Here is a 24,580-nt window from a genome sequence, read left to right on the forward strand (position 1 = left end):
GGTTTTAATTTGCATTTTCCTAGTAACTAATGAGGGTTAAACATCTTTTCATCTTTTCATATGCTTTTTTTTTTTTTTTTTTTTTGAGATGGAGTCTCGCTCTATTGTTCAGGCTGGAGTGCAATGAGGTAATCTTGGCTCATTGTAACCTCCGTCTCTCAAGCTCGTGATTCTCTGCCTCAGCCTCCTGAGTAGCTGGGACTACAGGTGTGTGCCACCATTCCCAGCTCATTTTTTGTGATTTTAGTAGAGACAGGTTTCACCATGTTGGCCAGGATGGTCTCAATCTCCTGACCTTGTGATCAGCCTACCTCGGCCTCCTAAAGTGCTGGGATTACAGGCATGAGCCACTGTGCCCAGCCAGCTTTTCATATGCTTATTTGCCATTGTTGTATTTCCTTTGACAAAGTAACTGTTCAAATATTTTGCCCATTTTAAAATTTATGTTTTATTGTTGAATTGAGGGTTATTTAGTCTGGATAAAAGATTTGTGTTTTGTTTTTTATACAGATAGGGTCTCACTCTGCAGCCTAGGCCAGAGTGCAGTGGCACCATCATAGCTCACTACAGCTTTGAACCCTTGGGCTTAAGCAATATTCCCACCTCAGCCTCCTGAGTAGCTGGGACCACAGGCATGAGCCACTGCACCTGGTTCCTGGATAAAAAACTTTTACCAGATCTATGATTTGAAAATATTCTCTCCTAGTTTGTGGCATGACTTTTCATTTTCTTAATGGTATCTTTAGCAAGGCAAAAGATGTGAGTTCTGGTTAAGTCCAAATTTGCCAATTTTTTCTTTTATGTATCATACCTTTGGCACTGTGAGATATATGTAGAGGTTCATTTTCCTGCAGTATGAACATCCAATTGTTCCAGCACTGTTCGTTGAAAAGACTGCCCTTTCTGCACTGAATTGCCTTTGTACCTTTGAAAAAAGAATTTTGTTGGCTTGTCTTGTGTGGGTCTATTTTTGGGCTCTCTCTTCCGTTCCACTGATCTATGTGTCTGTCCTTTCACTAATACCACATTGGAGCTCTACGGCAAGTCTTGAAATTAGGTAGTGTGAGCCTGCCAACTTTATTTTTTTTTATGACTATTATAATTTTTTGTACCTCAATATAAAATTTATAATCGGTTTCTAGATCTCTACAAAATGAGCTTGCTTGGATTTTTATTGGGATTACACTTAATCTGTAGATCAAATTGCAGAGAACTGGTATCTTCACAATCACAAGCCTTCCATCTCTTCATTTATTTAAGCCTCTTTGATTTATCAGTGTTTTGTAGTTTTTGACCTATTGATTCTACACATTTTATTAGATTTATCCCTAAGTATTATTAAATATTTCATTTTCACATAATACATTTTCACATAATTTCAATTTCATACATGTTCAATGTCTTATGTTATTTTTTACATTTCAAATTGAAAAGTTCTAATTGTCCTAATGTTAAATGTTCATTACTACAGAAATTGTACAGAAATACAGCTGACTTCTGGATATTGACCTGTATTACATCCTGAGACCTTGCTGAACTCACTTATTCATCCTAAGAGCTTTTGTATAGATTCTTTGGAGTTTTCTATGTGGACAGTCATGTCATCTAAGAATAAAGACAGTTTTGTTTCTTCCTTTTACATCTGTATGCCTTTTATTGTTCTTGCCTTATTATACTAGCCATAGTTTCTGGTACAAAGTTGACAGCTGGAGGTAACAGGCAATATCCTTGTTCTCAGTCTTAGGGGGAAAACAATCTTTACCATCAAGTATGATCCTGGCTATATGTGTTTTACGTCAGATTCAGGAAGTTTCCCTCAATTTCTAGTTGGTATAGAGTTTTAATGATGAATGGATTTTAAATTTTGTTAAGTGCTTTTTCTGCATATTCTTCTTCAGTCTGTTCATATGGTGAAGTCTAGTGATTGATTTTATAACGATGAACCAGATTTGCCTTCCTGGGAGGAACCCAACTTGGTCAGAAGGTATTATCCCTTTTATTTAATCACAGGATTAGATTTGCTCATATTTTGTGAAGGATTTTTATATTTATATTCATGAGGGCTATATGTCTGTCATTTTTCTTTTCATGTTAGTCATGAAAATGTATCCTTGTTCCCAATCTTAGAAGAAAAGAAAATCTTAGGGATGTTCTGTAAGAATACAGGGGTCAATTATCCAAGACATGCAATCCTAAATGTGTACAGAGCTTCAAAGTATGTGAGGCAAAAACTAGTAGAACTGAAAGCAGAAATAGACTAAACTGCAGTTACAGTTGGACACTTTAAAACTCTACTTTCAGTAATTAATATAACAAGTAGATAGAAAATCAGTAAGAATATGTAAGACATGAACAACACTATCAACCAAGTAGACTTAATTAGACATTTATGGACATTTATAGAACTCCTCTCCCCCAACCATAACAACAGATTGCATGCTCTTTCCAATTGCTTACAAGAGATTCACCAAAATAGATCACATTCTATGGTACAAAATTCACCTCAAAATATTTAAAGGGATAGAACTAGAAACATAACTATAATTAAATTAAACTGAAATCCCCCAACAACAGAAATATTTCTGGAAAACTAACAAATACTTAAAAAATAAATAATACATTTCTAAGTAATCCATGGGTCAAAGAGGAAATCTCAAGAGAAGGGGAAAATATTTTAAACTGAATTAAAATTAAAATATAGCAAAATTTGTGGGGTGAAGAAAAAGCATCACACAGAGGTAAATTTATAGCATTAAATATTTGTATTAGAAAAAAAGAAAGATCTTTAAGCAGTAATCTAAGCTTCCACCATGAAAAACTAGAGAAAGAAGATAAAACTGAAAGCAAGTAGAGGGCAAGAAACTAAAGAGTGGAAATCAATGAAATTGAAAACAGAAAAACAATAGAGAAAATCACTAAAACCAAAGCTGATTCTTTGAAAAACACCAATAAAATTGATAAACTTCTAGCCAAACTGTCAAAAAAAAAAAAGAGAAAAGTCACAAATTTCCAATATCAGGAATGAAAAAGGAGACATTCCTACTGATCCTATGTAATAAAATGGTAACAGATACATACTATCACAAACTCTGTATCCATAAATTCAACAACTTAGATGAAAGGGAACAATTCCTTGAAAAATACAAAGTATAAAAACTCACTCAAGTAGAAACAGAACATCTGAATAGTCCTATATCTATTAATGAAATTCATTCTATAAGTTAAAACCTTCCAAAAGAGAAAATGTCAGGCCCAGATGATTTCCCTGACAAATTTTATTAAACGTCTAAGGAAAAGGTAACAAGAATTCCACACACTATCTTCCAGAAAGCTAGAAGGGGAAATAATACTTCCCAACTCATTTTATGAGCCAACATGACTCTAGTTTTTTTCTTTCAGTACTTTAAAGATGTCACAACACTGTCTTTGATTTGCATGGTTTCTGACTAGAAGTTTGCTGTAATTCTAATTTTTGTTTCTCTGTGTAATTTCCTTCAAGAAAAGGCTGCCTTCAAGATTTTCTCTTTGGCTTGTTCTCAGTAGTTTAAACATAATATGGATAGGTATATTCTTTTTGGTATTTACCCTGTTTAGTGTGTTCTGTGAAATTCCTGGATCTGTGGTTTGGCATCTGTCATCAATTGAGGAAATTCTCAACCATTATTTCTTTTCATGTTTTAGCCATCATTTCTTTACCTGTTCCTTCTGCCCCACCCCTCTCTCTTCCTCTAGGGATTGCAATCATCTGTATGCTATGACATTTGATATCATGCCATGACTTTTGAGCACTGTTTGTTTTTTATTTGTTTCTTCTTTCTTCTTTTGTGTTTCGGCTGGGGTAAATTCTACTGACCTAACTTCAAGTTCACTGATTCCTTTCTTGGCTGCATCTAGTCTACTGAGGTGCCTGCCAAAGGTATTTCTCAACTCCATAACCGTGTTTTTTATTTCCAGCATTTATATTAGATCCTTTCTTATAGTTTCCATCTCTCTACTAAAACAATTACGCATATGATCTTGTGGGTTGTTCATACTTTCTATTTGCACCTTTAACATATTAATCATAGCTATTTAAAATTCCCTGTCAAATATTCTCACACCTTTGTCAGACCTGATTATCATGATTGCTGCATTTCTAGGGAGTGTGGTTTTTCTTGTCTTTTTGTATGTCTTATAAATTTTGCTAAAAATTGGGTATCTTGTATAGTATAGTAGAGACTGATTTCTAAGCATAAATGGATATATCTTTCTTGCTACTAAGCCTTTAATGCTCCTTCTAGCTGATTATATCCCTGAGTAGAAAAAGAAGACTCTCCCATAGGTTTTGAAAGACTTCGCCAAAAAGCTGGCTATACTACTAATAAATTCCTCTCTCTTTCCTCTGCTCTTTCCATGAAGACAGACAATCTGAAACAGAATTTCTGATTAAGCAGGAGATAATTAGTATATCCCCCATAGATCTATCCCAGCCAAAAGCAAAGAAACATGATACTCTGGACCATATGGGCAGCATACTGGGGAAGAGGTGGGTAAATATAAGATTATTTGGGATTCTGCAAAATATATGAATTGTTCTCAATATCCCTTGAGTGGCAGGCTGATTGTGTTAATGGCCATCATCTCTACCCCTCTCTCTGCATGTAGTTCTGTGTGCTCTCCCGCCGTGTTCGGCGTACCGACTTGCTTAAACAACCTGATTGGTTTTCGGCCCATGCCTTCAGCCAGTCCCATGAATACATGTCCAAGCTCACTGTAGACACATGTGACTCAGTTGTCCTGGCCACCTCAGCCACCAGCCAGACAGGTGAGTGATCCCTGCAGACCAGAGAACTGCCCAGCTAAGTCCAGACTAAACTGCTGACCCACAGACACACAAGCAGCTAAGTAAAAGTTTTTGTTTTAAATGACTGAGTTTTGGGGTAGGAATAGAAAGCTGATATATCTAGCAGGCCTTTCGGCCTCCAGAGATCTGGGAAGTATTGGTGCACACTCTACCACCACCTATGCTGTGTCTCCTGGAGCTCATATCGCCCTGCTAGATGCCATGTTTTGTGGATATTCCACCATTACAGTGAGTTGTTTTAAGCAAAATACAAAAATCAGATTCAGGAGGCTCATATTTTGAATATTAATTTCTAATTTTTACTAAGGGAGTCTTTGAAGAAGCACTTTATGTCTCTATTTTGCTGCTGGGATAGAAAGCCCACTCCTATACCCTTTGATTTAAGGCTATGGTTTCTATGAGCCCTGGACTAGGATGGCTGCAACAGACTCACTGCAGGAAAAACATTCTCTAGACCCTCCCCCGAGAGTCTCATTCAGGTATGCTGAGGTGGAGCCCAGAAACCTGAATTTTTGGACAGCTCCCCAAGATCATAGCATACTATTATGTTACAAATGTCAGGTGATGGTTGAAATGGATGGTTTCCCTAGATACTTTCTGAATCCATCTTTTGATACAAACTCCTTCCATCAGAATATAGTTATATATAGATTATATATGATCAATACACTAAAGTAATAGTTAATATAATAGGGAGTAGTAATATAATGTATAACTTGGAAATGCTTATTTCCAACAATAATTGAAGGAAGCTAGTATCTAACACATCCAGTAAGACCATCAGAATAGTTTAGATAACAAAGAAAAACGGTATCAAAGCCTCAAAACACTAGACCTCATGAGTAGTCGAGTTTCCTAGCAGCAAAGGCAAAAAGAGAAATACATAGTTATAAAAATTCTTACTATCTGATAAAATATATCAAAGTATCAGCAGAGACTTTTTTCCCCACAGCTGAATTATAAAAGGAGCTTAATCATATAGGATCTATTATACAAATTATTTTGAAGATAAAAAATGGAAAATAAGCTGATATACAGAGAGAAAGAAACTTTTTGGAGCCACACTGTAAAGAGAATCTAATTATGTAGGTCCTATTGCATAAAGGATCTTGAGTAACAAAAAGAGTTGTGTAACCAACAGTGGTTGGGCAGAAAATGACTATTTCTCATACAGTACATGTACATCCTGGGAGCATAGATATCCGGAGGTGCTTTTTCGGTGTGCAAAGGTCCATGGATGAGGCTTTCATGTTCAGAGTTTCTCAGGAAGGAAGCTTAAGACATCTGAGAACTATGAAGAGGGGGTTGTGCCCAGACACAGTGTCCCCTCAGAGGAGGAAAGGGCTATGCTGCACTACTGGGGAGCACTTCGTAGAGGAGCCAGTTCACACTCACGACCAGGAACCCGCATTCTCGGGGCTGACTCCAGAAATCAACCAAAGCAAACAGGTTCAGGAGGCAGAGGCAGAGTCTGAATCAGACACAAAAACCTTCTTGCTCCAGGAATACATCTAGGTTTCTCATCCACTGCATACTCTGTGGATTCTTAACAATGTGGTAACTGTTCTCTGGTTGCATTAATGGTAGCACAGTGCCCAGAAGCAGGGAGGCAAGGTCCTGGTTCTGTCCTGCTCATGTCCTTTCTTCAGCTCCCTTCGGCCATGCTGTCCCTTCTGGAGTGCTATACAAGTTGTCCCTTCAACCCACAACAGTCACACCAACACCCCTGGCCCACCCATACCCCTTTCATCTGGCTCCATCCTCATCCTTCAGATCTCCATCCAGATGGCCCTGATGCTCTCAAACCTGGGTAGGGCCTCCCACCTGTGCCCCCACAGCATCGATCCTGCTCCACAACCACCCCTATCACACTGAGCTGTGACTGCCTGTGTCCTTAGAGTGGTTGCCAAATTTCCCGGTTCACAGTTGGATCCTCACTGTTAGCTGTGCCAGGCAGAGCTGATGCTCCCAGGATGTACATAGTGGATGAATAAGGTTAAAGGAAAACAAAGGCCACTAAGAACGCTGTCAACAGGAACAGCCAACACAGACATGGGCTTACCCTGTGCCTGGCCCCGTTCTAAATGCTGAGGTATGGGGCTGAGAGCTGAACCCAGGCAGGTTGCTCCTGAATACGTGTTCTTAAACCATGCATTGTCATCAGTGAACAAATGTGTGCAGTGTGAGGCTGGGTGACCTGTGGGACTGCAGGAAATGGGTGTGTACCCTGCCTCTGCGCAGCAGCCCAGTGCCCCCCAAACCTGGAGATGTGAGGGGAGGTAAACGCCTGGTGCAGGGGACCAATTCAGCCCTTCTCATGAAGCCCAGGAGTGGCTGGGTGGCTGGAAGGGACCATGATCTGTCCCATGACTAAGGCACTGCCCATGTTCCCTGGCAAGTGGGCCATGCTACGACAGAATCTGAGTTAATAGGAGGAGGCCGCGCAAAACAAGCACCTTGCCAACAGGAATGCTGCCACCTGCAGGGGAGGCTGGAAGCTCAGACGGGCTGGACCCCAGTGCTGGCCCCAGAGGGGTTGACCGATGGCTGGGTTTCTGCTCCGATAATCCAGCTGCTTTTTTCCTCTGGGCAGCGATCTGGGACAAGACATTGTCTATACTGCCACCTGAGGAAACACAAAAAGGAGTGAACACGGGCACACAGGACTTATTCCAACACAAGGGTCGTGGACTGTCATGTGATGACTGGGTTGGAGCCAGTCTCTCACACTTCCTTCCCCATGTGGCTCCAGGACAGGGCTGACCACAGGAGAACTCTGCCTGAGAACTGGGAGGTGGACGTTTAGGCAGCAGGCCCTGTGCTGCGAAGGTGTGATGGTAAGAGGTGGGAAGCAACAGTGTGGGCAAGACCCAGTCCATCCTCACTTTCCCCGTGCCACGGCCAGCTCGTGCCGGCCCCAACCAGGCACAGATGCAACACCAGGCACCAGATGCCGTCAACAGCCACTCAGCCGTGCTAGCCAGCAGCTGCACAGGCCATCTTGTCCAGCCACATCAGGGCTTCAGGAAGGCTGGAGAGTGACTTGTCCCTTGCCCTGTGACTCCCTTTATGTGCCCGCCTACTCCTACGACTGAGTCAATAAATTCCAAACTCCATAATGCTCAGAGTGGTCTGCTTTCTGATTGAACCCTGACTGCCATTCTACTGCTGCCCCAAATCTACTGGTAGCCTTGAACTATTATAAAAGAAAAGGGCTGAGCATGGTGGCTCACGCCTGTAATCCCAGCACTTTGGAAGGCTGAAGCAGGCAGATCACGAGGTCAAGAGATCAAGACCAGCCTGGGCAACATGGTAAAATACCATCTTTACTAAAAATACAAAAAATTAGCTGGGAGTGGTGGCAGGCACCTGCAAGCTCAGCTACTCGGGAGGCTGAGGCAGGAGAATCACTTGAACCAGGGAGGTGGAGCTTGCAGTGAGCTGAGATTGCGCCACTGCACTCCAGCCTGGCGACAGAGCTAGACTCTGTCACAAAAGAAAAAAAAAAAGAAAGAAAGGAAGAAAGTGATAATACCCAGGGTTGGGGGTGCTCAAGGGAGGACACTAATGACTAATATTTATAAAGGATTTACTATGTGCCAGGCACCGCTGTAAATATTTCACGTGTTTAAACAGAACCATTCTGGAGGGCAAAACATATCAAAAGCCTCAAAAACAGGCATACTCACGAACTCAGCCACCCTGATTCCAGCAAATTTAAATTACAGAAATCACTGAACATGTAGGCAAATATGGAGGCACAAAGGTATTACATGGGGAGGTATTACCTACAAAAGCAAAAATCTAGGAACAGCCTCAGTGTTTAATACAGGAAATTGGTTAAATGCACTTGATGCCTCATACGAATGGAACACTGTTTGATTAAACAAGATTTATTAAACAAGCTGTAGATATATGTGTACCAACATAAAAAGGTGCTCACAATCTAGCAATGTGAGGAAAAGGAAAAAAAGCAAGATACAGAGCAGTTTATAGTTTAGTAAGACACGTGGTTCCAAGAACATGCTCTGAAGTCAGACTGCCTGGGTTTGGATCCTGGCTCTGCCAACCAATAGCGATGTGACCCAGGCAAGTTATCTAACTGTCCTCAGCCCCGGTCCTTCATCTGTAAAAGAGAGGTGGTAACTTCACTGGCTGCTAGGGGACTGAAGGAGATAATTCATTTAAAGGGCTTGGCATGCTACTTGACATATATTAAGTGCTCCATAAAATTTTTTTTTTGAGACATTGTCTCGTTTTGTCACCCAACCTGGAGTGTAGTGGCACAATCTCAGCTCACTACAACCTCCGCCTCCTGGGTTCCAGCAATTCTCCTGCCTCAGCCTCCCGAGTAGCTGAGATTACAGGCATGCACCACCACACCCAGCTTTTTTTTTTTTTTTTTTTTTTTTTTGTATTTTTTAGTAGAGACACCGTTTCACCATGTTGGTCAGGCTGATCTTGAACACCTGACCTCAAATGATCTGCCTGTCTTGGCCTACCAAAGTGTGGGGATTACGGGCACGAGCCACCATGCCTGGCTGTACTGTGTCTTTTTATAAATATTCATAATCTATATGAAAACACTTTGCAAAGATATATATACATGTTTGGTATATATATACATATGCACCAAAATGTTGATGATCTGTAGTGGGTGAGATTATACCTTGTTTTGTTTCCTGGCTCATCTGGTCTTAAAGCTTTTTCCACTAGAAGCAGGGTGGCTGATATGGTTTGGCTGTGTCCCCACCCAAATCTCTTATTGAATTGTATCTCCCACAATTCCCACGTCATGGGAGGGACTGGCTGGAGGTAACTGAATCATAGGGGTGCATCTCTCCTATGCTATTCCCTTGACAGTGAATAAGTCTCATGAGATCTGACGGTTTTATAACGGGGAGTTTCCCTGCACAAGCTTTGCTCTCTCTTGCCTGCCGCCATGTAAGATGTGCCTTTCAGCTTCTGCCATGATTGTGAGGTCTCCCCAACCATGTGGAACTGTGAGTCCATTAAGCCTCTTTTTCTTTACAAATTATCAAGTCTCGGGTATGTCTTTATTAGCAGCATGAGGACAGACTAATACAGTGGCCTGGTTTTGGTTAATCCTGGATGACCTCAGGGAGGAAAGTATGCCGCAAGCCTGTAAGAACTATGGGGCACTCTGCTTTGAGACCTAATTGCCACCAACTTGCTGTGTGACCCTAAGTAAATCTCTTGCCCACTGTGAGCTTCAGTTTCCTCATCTGTTCAATGAAGGGGCAGAATGAGAAGCTCCCCAAGGTCTAACCTTCATGGATTTTAAATACCATGAAAACACCATGCATTTCTCTAAATTTCTTGTAAAAATTTACAAGAAAAAAAAGCATTCTGGACTTTCTATCCCTCCATCTCCACTTACCCACATCCCCAAGAAAATGTATAGAGCTCTGAATCGTGAATTCAATGAAAAATCTCTTAGCCACATCAAGGAGAAAGTCCCTCTTGTGCAGTCATTCCTCAGACTTTCTGCAGCCTGAACATCCGGACAGCTCACACCCTCAGTCCCAAGGGATCATCCCACCTCCCTGAATGGCCCTGCCCAGCTACTCACCGGAGCGGTTAAGCAGCTCCCCAGCGTGTCGGCTCACACCTCCTACCCCACTGGAGCCGCCAGATGAATGAGGCGAGTGGTTGAAGTTTCCAGAATTGGTGGGAGAGGCTGGGCTTCTGGAGAGGCTTGGAAATTTAACAGGCCTGACAGGTGTCTGCAAGAATAAGGCGGCACAGCACTTAGGGAGGCTGCTCCTTCCTCCAGCCGTGGAGGACCATGGTGAGGGGGTTCTGGCACCCAGCTGGTACACACACGCCCCACCAAAGCTCGCTGTGCACCTCCCTCCAGCCGTGCAGGACCACGGTGAGGGGGTTCTTGCACTCAGCTGGTGTACACCCCACCAAAGCTTGCTGTGCGTAGCATGGCACTGCTGGGACCCAGCTGGGAAGTCCCTGAGGGATGGAGCTCACTTCTATGTGCTGACAACCTGCCCATCAGCTCAGTAAGCCCATGTCACATCATTTCCCATGGGCCATTTTGCTTTCAGTCTCATTCAACTCCAAGGCCTTCCAGGAAAAAACCTGCCATGTCATTCATTGACAACCCATGGAGGCCGCAGCATATCCAGGACAAAATCCAGCCCTCCAGCACAGCCTGGCACAGTGACCAGCTCCCTGACTCCAAGCCTGCTTCTGTGATGCTGCCCCTGCTGGTCCCTCAGGCTGAAATGGGTCTTCTCCTCCCTACATCCTTCATGGCGCCTTTCTTGGCCCCACTATCCCTGGTGCCAGAGCCCCTGGTCACGCCTTCTCCATCCTGACCTCACTCCACCTTCTACTTCGCTTGCTCTGCTCCAGGCACACCAAACTCCTTTGGGTTTCCTGAAAATGCGAATCCATTTTGTGCCTCAGGCCCTTTGCCCACACGGCCTGTTCTACATGGACCCTGCAGCTCCTCCCCATCCTCACCCCACTCCTCCCACAGTGGCTCCTCCCTGTCCTTGGGTCTCAGGTCTCGGAGGCCTTCGCTGCCTATGCGGTGTCATGTGGGCTCTGGTCTAGGGTGGGCTCCCGTGTAGGGCAGGCTCCCCAACGTACATCTGTGCTCCCTTCCAGCACCCTCTTTGCTTACACCACAACTCTTACCACAGCTTGTGAGCCTATGTTTACTACAGTCGCCTTGTGTGTCTGATGCCCCAGTGGACTCTCAGCTCCATAGGGACTTGGTTCTCTGCTGTATGCCTGGCACCCAGCTCTGGCACAAACAAGGTACTCAGTAAACATGACTAAAGGTTGGAGCGGGCTGAACTGCAGCTCCCAAAAAGATACACAGTGTCCTAATTCCCAGAACCTTTGACTAGTACCTTATGAGGTATGAGTGAAGATAAGCTTATGTGTGCTTGCCTAAGATGTGTTCAAGTCAAGGATTTTGAGAGGAGGAGCTTATCCTGGATTATCTAGGTAGACCCTAGATACAATCACATGTATCTTCATAAGACAGAAGGCAGAGAGAATTTTGACAAACGAGGAAGCAATGTGACCATGGAGGCTGAGACTGGAGTGACGCAGCCGCAAGCCAAGCGAAGCCGAAGAGCCGAGAGAAGCTGTCAGAGGAAAGAATGGATCCCCGTGAGCCTCTGGAGGGAGTGGGGCCCCGCTGACACCTTCATTTCAGGCTTTCTGCCCCAGGACTGTGAGAGAATACATTTCTGTTGTTTTCAGCTACACAGTTTGTGGTGACTTTGTTATAGCAGCCACAGGACACCAAAACGAAGATCCTCTTTTCGGTCCCCCACTGTGGGCACTCCTAAGAGAGGGACAGTGACAGATCCCCAGGGCCCGGAATGAGACCCATCTGCTGAGTAAGTGATCAGAACACACGTGCGAAGGCCACAGCTCCTGTTCTCTCTCCCTCCACCTGGGATGCTGCTGCCTGCACTCCACCGGGGAGAAAACTCTTCCACAGCCTGCAGATTCCAGCTCAGCTATCTCCTCTTCCTGGAGGCCTCCCAAGTGCCCTACCACACACAGTCACCTCTCTGGTGCTCCCACACCCCTAACACCGCTCCCTGCCTCGTGTGCTGTGCCTGTGTCTTTGCCACCCAGACCACTGCCTCTTCTAGGGCAGAATAGGGATGACTGGGCTACATGGCAGCGGGATTCAGTGAATGTCCACTGAGCAAGTGAAGCAGGTCAGGTTGATGTTCTGTCCCTCTAGGGTTAACAAGGAAATGCAGCCACAGAAGTCTCAGGGATGGGTTCTACAACTCCCCCATGTTGCTACCTGACCGAGAATAGTGGACTAAACGCAAACCTGTCCTGCCTGTTTTGAGAGCATCTCCAGGCGCCAGGCACTTGGTCTCCTGCTGGTGATCTGATACTACCATAGCCCAAGGAAGCAGCAGTGAGTGCTAGGGTCAGCCCCATCTTATAGAGATGGAGGCCACAAGTTTCTCCAATCACCCAGCACACAGCAACAGGGTCAGTCCTGAATCCCTCTGTCTTGCCCATTTGCTGCATCTACCGTCTAGATACAGGCTACACAGAAATACCTCCCACACTGACGGTGCTGTCAATTTCAGAAACAGACCAAGGGCAACCAAATTAAAAATCACTACAGGCAAAAGGATAGAAGTCACATTCTTGGGCATAAGAAAACACCAGTAGCACACACAGTGGCCTCTGAATGTTTGATCCTGATTGTGGACCTGAGCAGTAATGTAGCGTGGGACTTGATTATCAGCCAAGGATCTGATTTCTGCCTAGGTTCACCCACACTTGGCTGGTGATCTTCAGCTATTACTCCCATTCTCTGGGTCCCAGTTTCCTTATCTACTAAAAGGAAGTTTGAATTAGATAGATCAGGTCTTCAAACTGTGCTCCTCGGAGCTCTAGGGTTCTAGTGAAGGGACAAATGTTCCCCACTACCTCAATATTTTAACCTATTTTCCATATTGAGTTGCTCTGTAGGGCTTCATTACACAAAAGGGTATCATCCATTGAAAAGAAAAAGAAGTTGCAACACCTCTGGATTCATCAGTTTGAGGTCCCTCAGCCTGGCACACACCATGATCTCAGTGAACAGTAAGTGATGTGTAAAAGTGTGTCAGAAGACAACTCACGGTATCTGTGCTCACACTGCCCACGGGGTGGCCCCTGCTGGCTCTCTGGGGCAGCACAGTCTTCATGGGGTCTGCCTTCCCATTGTGACGTGTCCGGGACCGATCAGAGCTCCACAGCTCAAAACTGGAAGGGGGTAGGAATGGCGGGATGACAGCTTTCAGCTTGTCACTCGGGAGTCTGGTGAGGGGAGCTCCGTTTCGAAGCTGAAAAAGACAGGCTGAGGGTTAGACTAGCCCAGGTGGGCTCTCAACTCTGTGGGAAAGACTCCAGGTTTTTACTGCTTCTCAGGGCATGGCACCACCATCCGCCCCTCCACCCAAGCCAGGAGCTAAGTGGCATCTGAAGCTCTCCTCCATGCAACATCCATGTCTGCTCTACACCAACTCCAGGCTTCTCCTGGATCTGTCCTCACAGCAGCAAGATCAGAATGCCGCAGAGGGGACAGACCGCCAAGGAGAAGCAGGTGATGCTGGTATGCTGTGGGGGGAGGCAGGGGAAATGGGAGAGCACAGAGGAGGGGCACCCCTGCTGCAGTGAGAAGGCACCTTTGTGGGGACTGAACAACAGTGCAAGCTGGCCCACCGAGGACCAGGAGGGGCATTCCAGACTGTATGAGGGGCCAGAATACGGAAAGGCCTGGAGCCTAAAGGAGCCGGACACAGGTGCAGAGCTGCAGGGAGACCAGCATGAGCAGTCCTGGGGGCCAGAAGAAGAAAGGGCAGGGGAGAGAAGACTAGCATGAGCAGCCCTGTGGACTGGGGGAGGAAGGAACAGGGGACCAGGAGGCCAGCAGGGGCAGATCTGGGGGCTGGAGGAGGAAAGGGCAGGGGAGAGGAGACCAGCATGAGCAGCCCCAAGGGCTGGAGGAGGAAGGAACAGGGGACCAGGAGGCCAGCAGGAGCAGACCTGGGGGCTGGAGGAGGAAGGGGGAAGGGGGAAGGGAAAGGGCTGGGGACCAGCACCATTCTCTTCCCCAGCCCCCCACATCCCAGCTTGCTCCAGTCATGCCTCCTGCTGATGACATTTAATTGTAATTTAATTTTAAATTCTGAATATGTGATTTGGGGGTCAGTATAAACTCCACACAGTAATGATTGTTGGATCATCAAGGAAAGTGTTTACAGACCATGCTCACCTTAATTAAGAAAAGAAAGTGAACTTTGTGCCAGATGGTGCTTCGCAGCAACGGGCACCCCACAGCTACACCCGCCTCAGGAGTCGAGCAGGCAGGCATCTCCACACTGACGGCTGCAAATGCCCATCAGCAGGGCAGCCGGGCCACCCCTACCCACTACGGGCGGGCAGGCACACTGGTGCCCTCTACAGGGCATGAGCGGTCAGGGAAGGAATACACCTCCCAGGTTCCTAGGCTGGCTCCGTCCTGCTTTTCTTAAAGTCTGGAAACAAATGCTGTCCTCTCTTTCCCTCTAGACCACAACAAGCCCGTCCAGCAACTGGGGTTGGGCTGCACACTCACAGCAGCAAACCCACCACCACAAAAGGGCCTTTTCCCTCCCTGGGGTAAGAGTCTGAATTGTTGCTACCTTTCTGGAAGCCAATGACATTCACCACCTTTGACCCAGGAATTCAGTTTCTAGATGTTCATCCTGAGCAAATAAACAGGCAAGTGGGGGAAATGAAGGTATACGGACATTCATATGAGCTGTTAAAATAACAAAAAACCAGAAATCCCAGAGTCTGACAGTTCAGCCTTAGATAAAGAGACACGCTCTTACACTGGAATGTTCTAAAGTAGCCATTAAATATGATGTGGCTACATGGTGTTTGGTGACACGGAAAAGATGGTCACAACATATAAACTGCAAATAAATTGGATTCAACACAATATGGGAAAGATACTAACAGGGCCAACCTCAGGAATATTAAATGAGCTAATAGAGGCAAATTGCTGTGAACAGTAGCTGGTACTTAGTAAGAGCGATAGTATTTGCTATTATTATGTATGACATAATATCACATTTATACATGCTAAAAACTGCTTACAAAAAATACTCAAAAGACATATACCATAAAATGCTAACCACGGTTATACCTGGGTGTGTAATCAAGGGTGAATTTATTTTCCTTATGTTTTACTGCTTCTTCCAAAATTTCTAAAACAGCATTTCTGTCTTCACACCAAAAGTACTTATTGCTATTTAATAACATGATCAAATGTCAGGCAGCACAAGCCCCACAGTCAGTGTTAGAGCCATCAGTTTACACCTGCGGGGGGGCAGGGAGCCGCGGGCAGATCAGGTCAGGAGCCCCCGCGGGGCTCTGCAGATCCTGAGGCATGCTGCTGATGCCTTTCCCGGGAGCCCTGTCCTCCCTGGTCCTCTGCAATACTGCCCTCTGCTGGCTAGTATTAGGGTCTTAGCGCTAAAGGGACTCAAGTCCAACTTTAACCATGAGGCTCTCACGTCAGAAGAAAGGAATGTAAAGTCCAGAGAGGGGAGGTGACACAGCCAAGGTCACACCATGGAGCTTATTCTGGGCCAGGAACTATGCTAAGAACTTCTTGGGAGTGATCTGGTTTAAAAACCATAACCATCCCCTAAGTCAGAGACTGCAAACTGCCACCAGTATCTACTTCTCCCATCTCAGAAATGACACCCCTGATGATTATTTAGATGGGCACAGGACCACCTGGAACAAAGACAACATTTCCAAGCTTCCCCACAGTGATATAAGCAGAGTAGTTGCCAAGAAACTTTTTTTTTTTGAGACAGAGTCTTGCTCTGTTGCGTAGGCTAGCTAGAGTGCAGTGGTGCAATCTTGGCTCACTGCAACCTCCGCCTCCCAGGTTCAAGTGGTTCTCCTGCCTCAGCCTCCTGAATAGCTGGGATTACAGGTGCCTGACACCATGCCTGGCTGATTTTTGCATTTTTAGTAGAGACAGGGTTTCACCATGTTGGCCAGGCTGGTCTCGAATTCCTGACCTTAGGTGACCCACCCACCTCGGCCTCCCAAAGTGCTGGGATTACATGTGTGAGCCACCACACTTGGCCCAAGAAGCTTATTTAAAGACCACTGGCATGTGCCCATAGCTACCTTTTCTCCCCTCTTCTCTCCGGCTAGCTGGAATAAGGCCGTGATGGCCAGAGCTCCAGCAGCCATCTTGAACCAAGAGGAGACCTTGGAAATAGAAACTACACCTGGGGGACCAACAGACAGAAAATCCCTAGCTCCAAGGAGCCATATACTAGTTCTGAACTTTACTTGAATGAAGTAGGGCTGCTTACTTATTTACACCATTGTTATTTGGAGACTTTCTGTAACTCACAGTTGATCCTAATCCTAATACGTTTCTAGTTTATAGACGAGGAAACTGAGGCCTCCCCAGCTGAAAATATACTCTTCTCTTTGACTCCTCTCTCCCTGGTTCTCCACAGCCCAAATGGTGAGTCTCCATGTTTCATGCTGCCCATCAATTCCCTCCTTCCTGATCAATTCCCTCAATCCCCCGCCTCCCTGAGAACAGGGCCAGGGCTGACACCCATCAGCTGAGTACCAGCACAGCCCTCCACAGTTTAGGGCTGGCATCTGTTCTGACTCCTCAGTGCCAGAGCTGAGCCCATTGTTAAACATTCTGATCACCAACCCCATCTGTGACCACCACAAAGACAAATGCCCACATCCCTCTTTGCAAATCAATCAACTAATGATTGGTGGAGACCTAAAATGCTTTTAGAAAGTCCCCATGCTCACCATGATTGTCAATAATGCGTCTTCCTTTTCTCCTCTTGCGCTCCCAGGACCTGAGAGACAAATGGAAATTTCCTGAAATGACCCCTCCACGTGTCCACAGCCTAAGGATGAGTGAGTAGGGCAAGCTTCATCCTGGAAAACCAACTCTCCTGGGTGCTTAAATATTTAATAATAATTGGTATTCAATATTTTAATAGAAGGAAGGCACTTAAAAGGTATACTGGAGCATGTTTTCAGTTTTTCCATGAACCATCGTTGTGCTGGGTCAGACAGTAGTGCCCTCAGCTCAATAGTCTGTCTCGGACAGTGGTACCATAGGAGCTAATCCAGTTATGGAGAATCTGACTGTCAGAAGGAATCTTATCTATATTCCAGTCAGTATGGGAAGCTCCTTCAGCAAACTGACAAAGCTATCCAAGCTGTTGAATACCTCGAGTGATGGGGAGCTCACTACTCACACCCTCCCGGTAACTCATTTTATTTCAAGATGCTTTCAGTGTCATAGACCAATCACATTTCATAGGTGGGGAAACCATCTATGAAAGGCAAGAGAGAGGCACTGAGTGGCCTGTGGTCCCTCAGCAGGGAATGTGGGACAGGAACCTGAGACTTTTGCCCCTGGCCAGCACCTTCTCATTCTATCACACTCCTGGTGGTTGTATCCCTGCCTAAGTCTCTTTTCTACCAGACCAGCCTCTGCTCCAGTGTCACATTCCAACATCATCTCACCCCTGACGGCAGCCCAGGAGGTAGGACAAAGGGCAGAGGGTGCAGGCTCAGACCATTCCGAAAATTTTGCTGCACATGCAGACTTTTCTCACCATTGTCTTTGGTCACAGGAGATGCATCAGGGAGTGCAGAGTGGCTTGTCTTGTCCTGGGGGGCGGCCCTCATTGTGGAGTCCAGAGCTGGCTCAGACTCATCAGAGAAAGGCAAAGGCTGGTTGCTGGATAGCCCACGGGGAAGCGTCTGCATCAGTTTGAGCTTTCGGAACCGATTGGACATTCGGTTCCACCAGGACTGCCAAAGGAAGGCAGAGCAGAAGTCATGTTCCAGGAAGGGCAAGGAAGGCAGGCCCAGGACCCACCCAGTCCAGGGACAGTGACTGCATTCACATGCGCCTGCCCTCCTGTCTCCTGGGGTCTGGACAGACATTCCTGGCCAACCACAGCGCCCATTCCCAATAAGCCATGGTTGCTCACTAAATCTCTCCTGACCCAGCCCTTAGACAGTCCTTTCCAATAGCCTGGAGGTGGCAGTAAACCCTATTTGCCATCCCTTACTTAATCAATCTCCTCATCGCACAGATTGAGAAATGGAGACCCAGACAGGAGTGCTGACTTGCTTGAGGTCTTACAGTGAGACAGGGACAGACGGAAACAGAGGCAGCTCCAGATCCCTAGGCGTCTATCATTGCATAACCTCTCTCCTCCAACTCCAGTGATAACGTGAGAGTCTTCAGGACCTCTACACCAGGGCCTGGGCCAGCTGCTCCTATAGCTGATCCCCACCTAGAGAGGACAGGCACTAGCTCCCGGGGACGCTTATAACCCATGACCACTCGGAAGTTAATGAACAGCCACCAAGGGCATCTGCGAGGGCCTGGCCTATGGAAACGGCAGTCAAGAGCAGGAACAAAGGGAGCTCTGAGAACACCACAGTGATGAAGGACGCAGAGCCTGAGCCAACAATGGACACGAAAGCGCCGAGTCTGCAGCCTTCAGAAGGCGCTGCCACCCCATGCAGAGGGGAGAGGTCGGCAGGCAAGGCCAGGGTGCTGTTTTGTTTTCTCAGGTGTAAAGTAAGTTTGATCCCAAACAAATAAAGTAGGGCGTGGAAGATGAGAAATTCAAAGAGAAAGTCTCAGCTTGCAGTTACAATCAGTCACCAGAGTTTGTTTCTGGTGTTTCCAGGAAGCTGGCAGGGCCTGTGGACTGCAGGGAGATCCCAAAACGGCAGCATCAGCAAATGTCCTGCACAGTAAAGCAGAGGCTGCAAATGGATTCCCTGGGAAGAGAAGCGTTCGCTTCGGCCAGCTTAGTACTACATCATGCAGAATTTTTTAAATTCCCTGTGCTTATAAATAAGATTCCATATCAAAATCTGGATTTCTATTTTTTCTAAAAAAGAAAAAAAGAGATCTAGCAATATGGGCCCACATTCTTTTTTGAGACAAGGTCCTGCTTGTCACCCAGGCTGGAGTGCAGTGGCTCACTCTCGGTCACTGCAACCACTGCCTCCCAGGCTCAAGCAATTCTCCTGTCTCAGCTTCCGAAGTAGCTGTGATTACAGACGTGGACTCACATTCTTACAAAGCAGCCACTGTCCTGGTCCCTCTCATTTCCTATTGCTCAGCATCAGCTCACCTGCCACCCCTGCTCGGACTCCCCAGCATAAACCAGCCTGGTGAAGAGGAGGCAGCAGGCTTCCCACCAGCCCCCAACTCCCTGGCCCCCTAAGCCCCTTTAAGACAGGAAAAGGCAAACCTTCAGCCCACCCTTGTCATCGGGCAGCACTGGGATGCTCCAGGGCTGTCGGACCTTCGAGTGGGGTAGCGGTGGCTGGTGGCTCGGCCGGCCTTTGTCTTTGTTCACCTGCATGCAGACAGATGCCAGCAGTCGAACAAGTTCCGTGTCTATGGACACAAAAGGCAGCACTTTACCTGCAAATATGTCTGTTGGGCCATGAGAAGACTCAAGATGACCCATGTCAGACTTAGAATTTAGCCCTGCAGCTCCAGGGTCTGCGTAATTCCAGAATCAAGGCACCTGCCTCTCCGTCTGATCTTCAAAAGGTGGCAAACCAAGCCAGGAGGGCTTAACCCACTTAACCAGAAAGAAAAATTGGAAGCCCTCTTCATGAGGAAGGCAGGGGGAGAGTATGTTTAAAAGTGCAGGCTTCACAGCCAGAGTGCAGAGGTTCAGATTCTGCCTCTGTCCCTCCCTGGCTGTGTAACTGCAGGTAAATTACAAAGCCCCTCTGTGCCTCTGTAGAAGTCAGTGACATTAGTACCTACCACAGAAAGGTATCTGGATGATTCAAGGGAATTCCTTTAGTGCAACATAAGTGCTTTAAATATATTATTACAAAATTACTATTACCTCAACTAGGTTACAAAAAAAAAAGCATTGAAAACAATATTGAGAATACTCCAAACTATTAACAATGCTTTTTCTTGATGACTATTTTTTTCTTTCTTTTTTTTTTTGAGGCAGAGTCTTGCTTTGTCACCCAGGCTGAAGTACAGTGGCATGATCTTGGCTCACTGCAACCTCTGCCTCCTGGGATCAAGCAATTCTTTGCCTCAGCCTCCTGTGTAGCTGGGGCTACAGCGCCTGCCACCACTCCTGGCTAATTTTTGTATTTTTAGTAGAGATAGGGTTTCGCCATGTTGGCCAGGTTGGTCTAGAACTCCTGGCCTCAAGTGATCCATCCACCTCAGCCTCCCAAAGTGGTGGGATTACAGGTGTGAGCCATCCATGCCCAGCCAACTATTCCCCTTTTCTCTCTCCAAGTATTCAATAACAGGGATGGGTTTCTTCCAAAGTTTTATGTAAAAACTTCATTTAAAAACCCACTAGGAAAAAAATTCCTAGGAACAGACTGTTTTATTGGGAAAGGGAATACATGGGAGTGGAGCTAGGGAGAAAAGGAACACTGAAAGAGATGAGTTTGTCAGAAAAAGCATGTGAGATCCAGTGGGAGTGGCTGGGGACTGATTCCAAATAATAAACTCTTGGCACCTGAAGAAGGTCTCCAATTAGGTGGAGTGGGATCACTGGACTTAGGGCAGAGGAACCCAACTCTGGCTGGGACAGATCACTTCCCTAGTCTTGGCGGCCATCTCTCTTCAAGAAGAGTATGTGAACCTCTGCTTCCCCTCTCAGAACTCGTCGAGGGTCAAATAGAACGAGTGTGCATCTGTGAAGTACAGGGGACTGCAGCAGGGAAGGGGTGGCAAAGGTAGCAGTGCTGTGATGAGGAAGGGCAAGCCTGCTGGCTACCCTCCTAGCTAAGAGTGGCAGCAGGTGACTTGTGACTGCAGAGATAAAAGTCTTCTCTCTCCACAGTCAGCAGCTAGGATCCCAGCACACGGTTCAAGCCTAGTGGGTCAGAAGGACCTCAGGGCTTCTCTGTCTCTCAGTTGAAACTCTAGGGTAGTAAGAAAGATGATAGATCAGAGACCCTCTCCCTTGAGCTGGCCAATAAGAAAGATGATAGATCAGAGACCCTGTCCCTTGAACTGGCTAACTGGAAGCCCAGGTCCCAAAAGAGGGCCTGTCATAGCAGGGGAGGGTCTAAGGGGAGTAGCAGGTACCAGGCGAAGACCAAGAGGGGTGGAACTATGGCGACAGGAGCCTTGACCCTGCAGCCTCTACCTACACAATTAAGCCGAGGCGGGGTCAGCGTTCTATCTCCCAGTCTGCTTGTCAAAGGGATCTTTATGTTTCCACCTGAGTGACTCAGGGTTTCTGGCTGTGAAGCACAGATGCCATTCTAGGGTCTGTGTGGACTGCCAAGTCAGACACGTCTTGTTTTCCTTCCCTCTCTTTCCTTCCCTCTCTGGAGACTCCTAGGAGGTTGGTGCTGGAAGAAGCCTCCAGGATCACCTGGTCCAAGTCCAGTGCTTCAGTGGGGAGGGAAGGGACTTGCCTAGGATCATTCAGTAAGCTCCTGACACTTGAGAATGACTTTCTCCCAAAGTCAAAGCAAGTGCTTAAAACACAGGTCACAGAGGAGGTGGCTGTCTTGACTCCTAGCCTGAGAAAGGCTGGGTAGATTTACAACCCTTTTCTTGAAATTACCCACCAGGATCATTCAGCAGCATCACCAGGTCAAAGGCCGTGTACCCATTTTTTGCACGAAGAGTGACATCAGCTCCTTGGTTTAGCAGGTATTTGACAATTTCCTTATTCCTGGGAAGAAAATGCTAGTTACATTCAATGAAAGCAAAAGCAGGGCTTTGCTCCTGGGCAACAGAAATGACAACATTAATCTAAGAAGGGCATGGAAGGGCAGTCTCACACTCCCTCATTCTCTAGCATATGGGTAGGTCAAGTGGGAATATGATTTAAATCAAAGTCCTAAGTGTTCTTTTCAGGAACAAAATGAAAACCAAGGCTGGATGCAGTGGCTCATGCCTGTAATCCCAACACTTTGGGAAGCTGAGGCGGGAGGATTGCTTGAGTCCAGGAGTTTGAGAACAGCTTGGGAAACATGGGGAGGCCCTGTCGCTACAAAATTTTTGCTTGAAAATTAGCTGGCTCTGGTGGTGTAAGCCTGCAGTCCCAGCTACTTGAGAGACAAAGATGGGAGGATTGCTTGAGTCTGGGAGGTCAAGGCTGCAGTGAGCCATGATCACATCACTACACTCCAGCCTGGCAACAAAGCGAGACACTGTCTTTCAAAAAAGAAGAAAACCAAGGGCTCTTCCCCCCAAACACTGACCCCATGGGAGAACCCCACTACTTCCACCCTAAATAAGGGCGTCTCCATTGGGAAAGTCTCCTACAGACCAAGGTGTCTGAAATAAAATTTTGTCTTGAAATTCAACACTAATTGAATAAGAAAACAAACTGTTTTCAGATGACACAGGAAAGTGATCTGATCACATAAAAGAGGTCAACAAAAGAATCTCTAATTGGGAGTTAGACCACTTAGCAGCCTCGAGATGCCCACCCCAAAAAGGAGGCCTCTCAGAGGAGAGAGCCCACCTTGCTGGGATGATCACATAACAAGATATTCATAAGCACCCAGTAAACACTGAAGCCTATTCAAAAGGAGAAAGGCAGGACATGTCTTACCACCAATCATCAAGATGACAATGGTATGAATAACCAATGTTTACTTCATACAGGGGCTACTTAAGGAGCTCTCTGTATCTCAGTGTGAAAACTCCAATGAACCAGTCACGGTGTTCAACCGAAACCAACCTAGAGAACCTTATCTCTCTGCATAAAATGTTCCTGCTGCATGGTTTTTCATGGCCATTGGTGAAATTCTCTGACGGGGTAACAGGAAATCTGGACACAGAAGTGTGGGAATTAAAGGGGCCTGTGCCAATTTCTTTTTTTTTTTTTTTTTTTTTTTGCATTTGCATGCCTCAATGTCATCACAGTCCTGGGGTTTGTATGCAGCATCTCAGGACAGAAGAGCCACCAGGAATCCCCATCTCAGACCAGAGCATCTGTCTGGCCTTGTCGCTGAGGGTGTGGAGCTGGCACTGACCCATGGTAGGTGGCCTGCATGAGGGCCGTCCAGCCATGCACGCTGTCCTGCTTGTCAACATCCGCATGCCTCTCCACCAGTAGCTGCACCAGCGCCAGCTGCCCCGTAACAGCCGCTAGCATCAGTGGGGTCGCCCCGTCTCCATTGACCAAGTTCACCTGGCTGGGGTCTTCATCGGCAATCTCTTTGACCAGCTGGAAGTTTCCTGCAAACACAAGCAGAAGTCCGGGTGATCTGTGGGCCCGGCACCACAGGCTGATTTATCCCATGTTTCGTGTAACAAAACACTTGCTGGCCCTGCCTCTGCAGTGGGCTGCTGGGCATCATAGGGGATACTAAGAGGGCCTGGAGATAGCCCCGACCCTTGAATGCCTCAGTCTACACGGGATGGAGACAAGCACATGAATGGTAGAAGTGTTACTAAAAGACAGAAGTGTTGTTAGTGTCTTCAGAGAACAGATGAAGGAGACAGAAGAAGAGCTCAGGTCTTGCTGCAGGATGAGGATCACGAAGGGCTTCCTGGAGGCAGGGGCTATAACGAGAGAGAAAATTTTCGGCTAAATGCCTCTTTGCCATGAAGAGACTGGAGTGGGTGTGCAGAGAGGCATTTTGGAGTCAGGAAGAACTGGGGCATAGCCAGCCAGTGTTTGGCTGGAGCAGGGCTGAAGGCCATCTAGAGTCTATGCGTAGAGCTCCATAATAAACACTGGCCTCCAGGATCTGAACTTCCAAACACCAAACACCAGAATGCCTGTTTCTCTCTCAAATACCCTGGGTGGCCTTGAAAAAGACTACAAATATTAGGTTGGGAGAACGTAGCCCTGTATTCTTAAACATCCAAAAAGATTTTCCAAAGCGCTTACCCATTTTCAATGCATGGAAAATATCAGGTCGCCTTTTCTCCTCATCTGGGTAAACAAAGATTTTTTAAAGTTAACCACGGAAAGGTTTAATAAAACAGAAAAGTCACAAGGGTGTAACAACACAGCCTGGCTTTAAAAAGCATCTAATTCTCAAAAGCAATCTAATTGGAGACTTGTGTAATGGACAAATCCAGCAGCTCTTCTAGAAGGTTTATTACCAAAGAATATCTGAAAACACTTGAGACAGATCTCGCCAACAAACACGAATGAGCAGCAGATC

The 24,580-nt window shown here is 46.3% G+C and overlaps 1 protein-coding gene across 7 annotated transcripts in view; it reads right to left on the reverse strand.

Moving 5' to 3' along the window:
• The window catches only part of ANKS6 (ankyrin repeat and sterile alpha motif domain containing 6), a 90,324-nt gene that overhangs the window by 49,566 nt on the left and 16,178 nt on the right, over nt 1–24,580 (reverse strand). For 6 of the 7 annotated variants that reach the window (XR_012516647.1, XR_012516648.1, XR_012516646.1 and 3 more), the window contains exons 3-11: nt 24,301–24,345; nt 23,438–23,642; nt 22,019–22,125; nt 19,696–19,844; nt 18,031–18,229; nt 17,210–17,259; nt 13,498–13,701; nt 10,437–10,590; nt 7,300–7,469 (exon numbers count right to left, since the gene is read on the reverse strand). Coding sequence is in view for 3 of the 7 variants with exons in the window: in XM_039474986.2 (XP_039330920.1) it covers nt 7,300–7,469; nt 10,437–10,590; nt 13,498–13,701; nt 17,210–17,259; nt 18,031–18,229; nt 19,696–19,844; nt 22,019–22,125; nt 23,438–23,642; nt 24,301–24,345 (1,283 nt within the window). In the remaining 4 variants the exon portion in view is untranslated. The remainder of the gene's footprint in view (nt 1–7,299; nt 7,470–10,436; nt 10,591–13,497; nt 13,702–17,209; nt 17,260–18,030; nt 18,230–19,695; nt 19,845–22,018; nt 22,126–23,437; nt 23,643–24,300; nt 24,346–24,580) is intronic. The other variant, XR_012516649.1, reaches the window with a different exon arrangement.

This window comes from Saimiri boliviensis, chromosome 2 (assembly GCF_048565385.1).
Source record: "Saimiri boliviensis isolate mSaiBol1 chromosome 2, mSaiBol1.pri, whole genome shotgun sequence".
NCBI lineage: Eukaryota > Metazoa > Chordata > Mammalia > Primates > Cebidae > Saimiri > Saimiri boliviensis.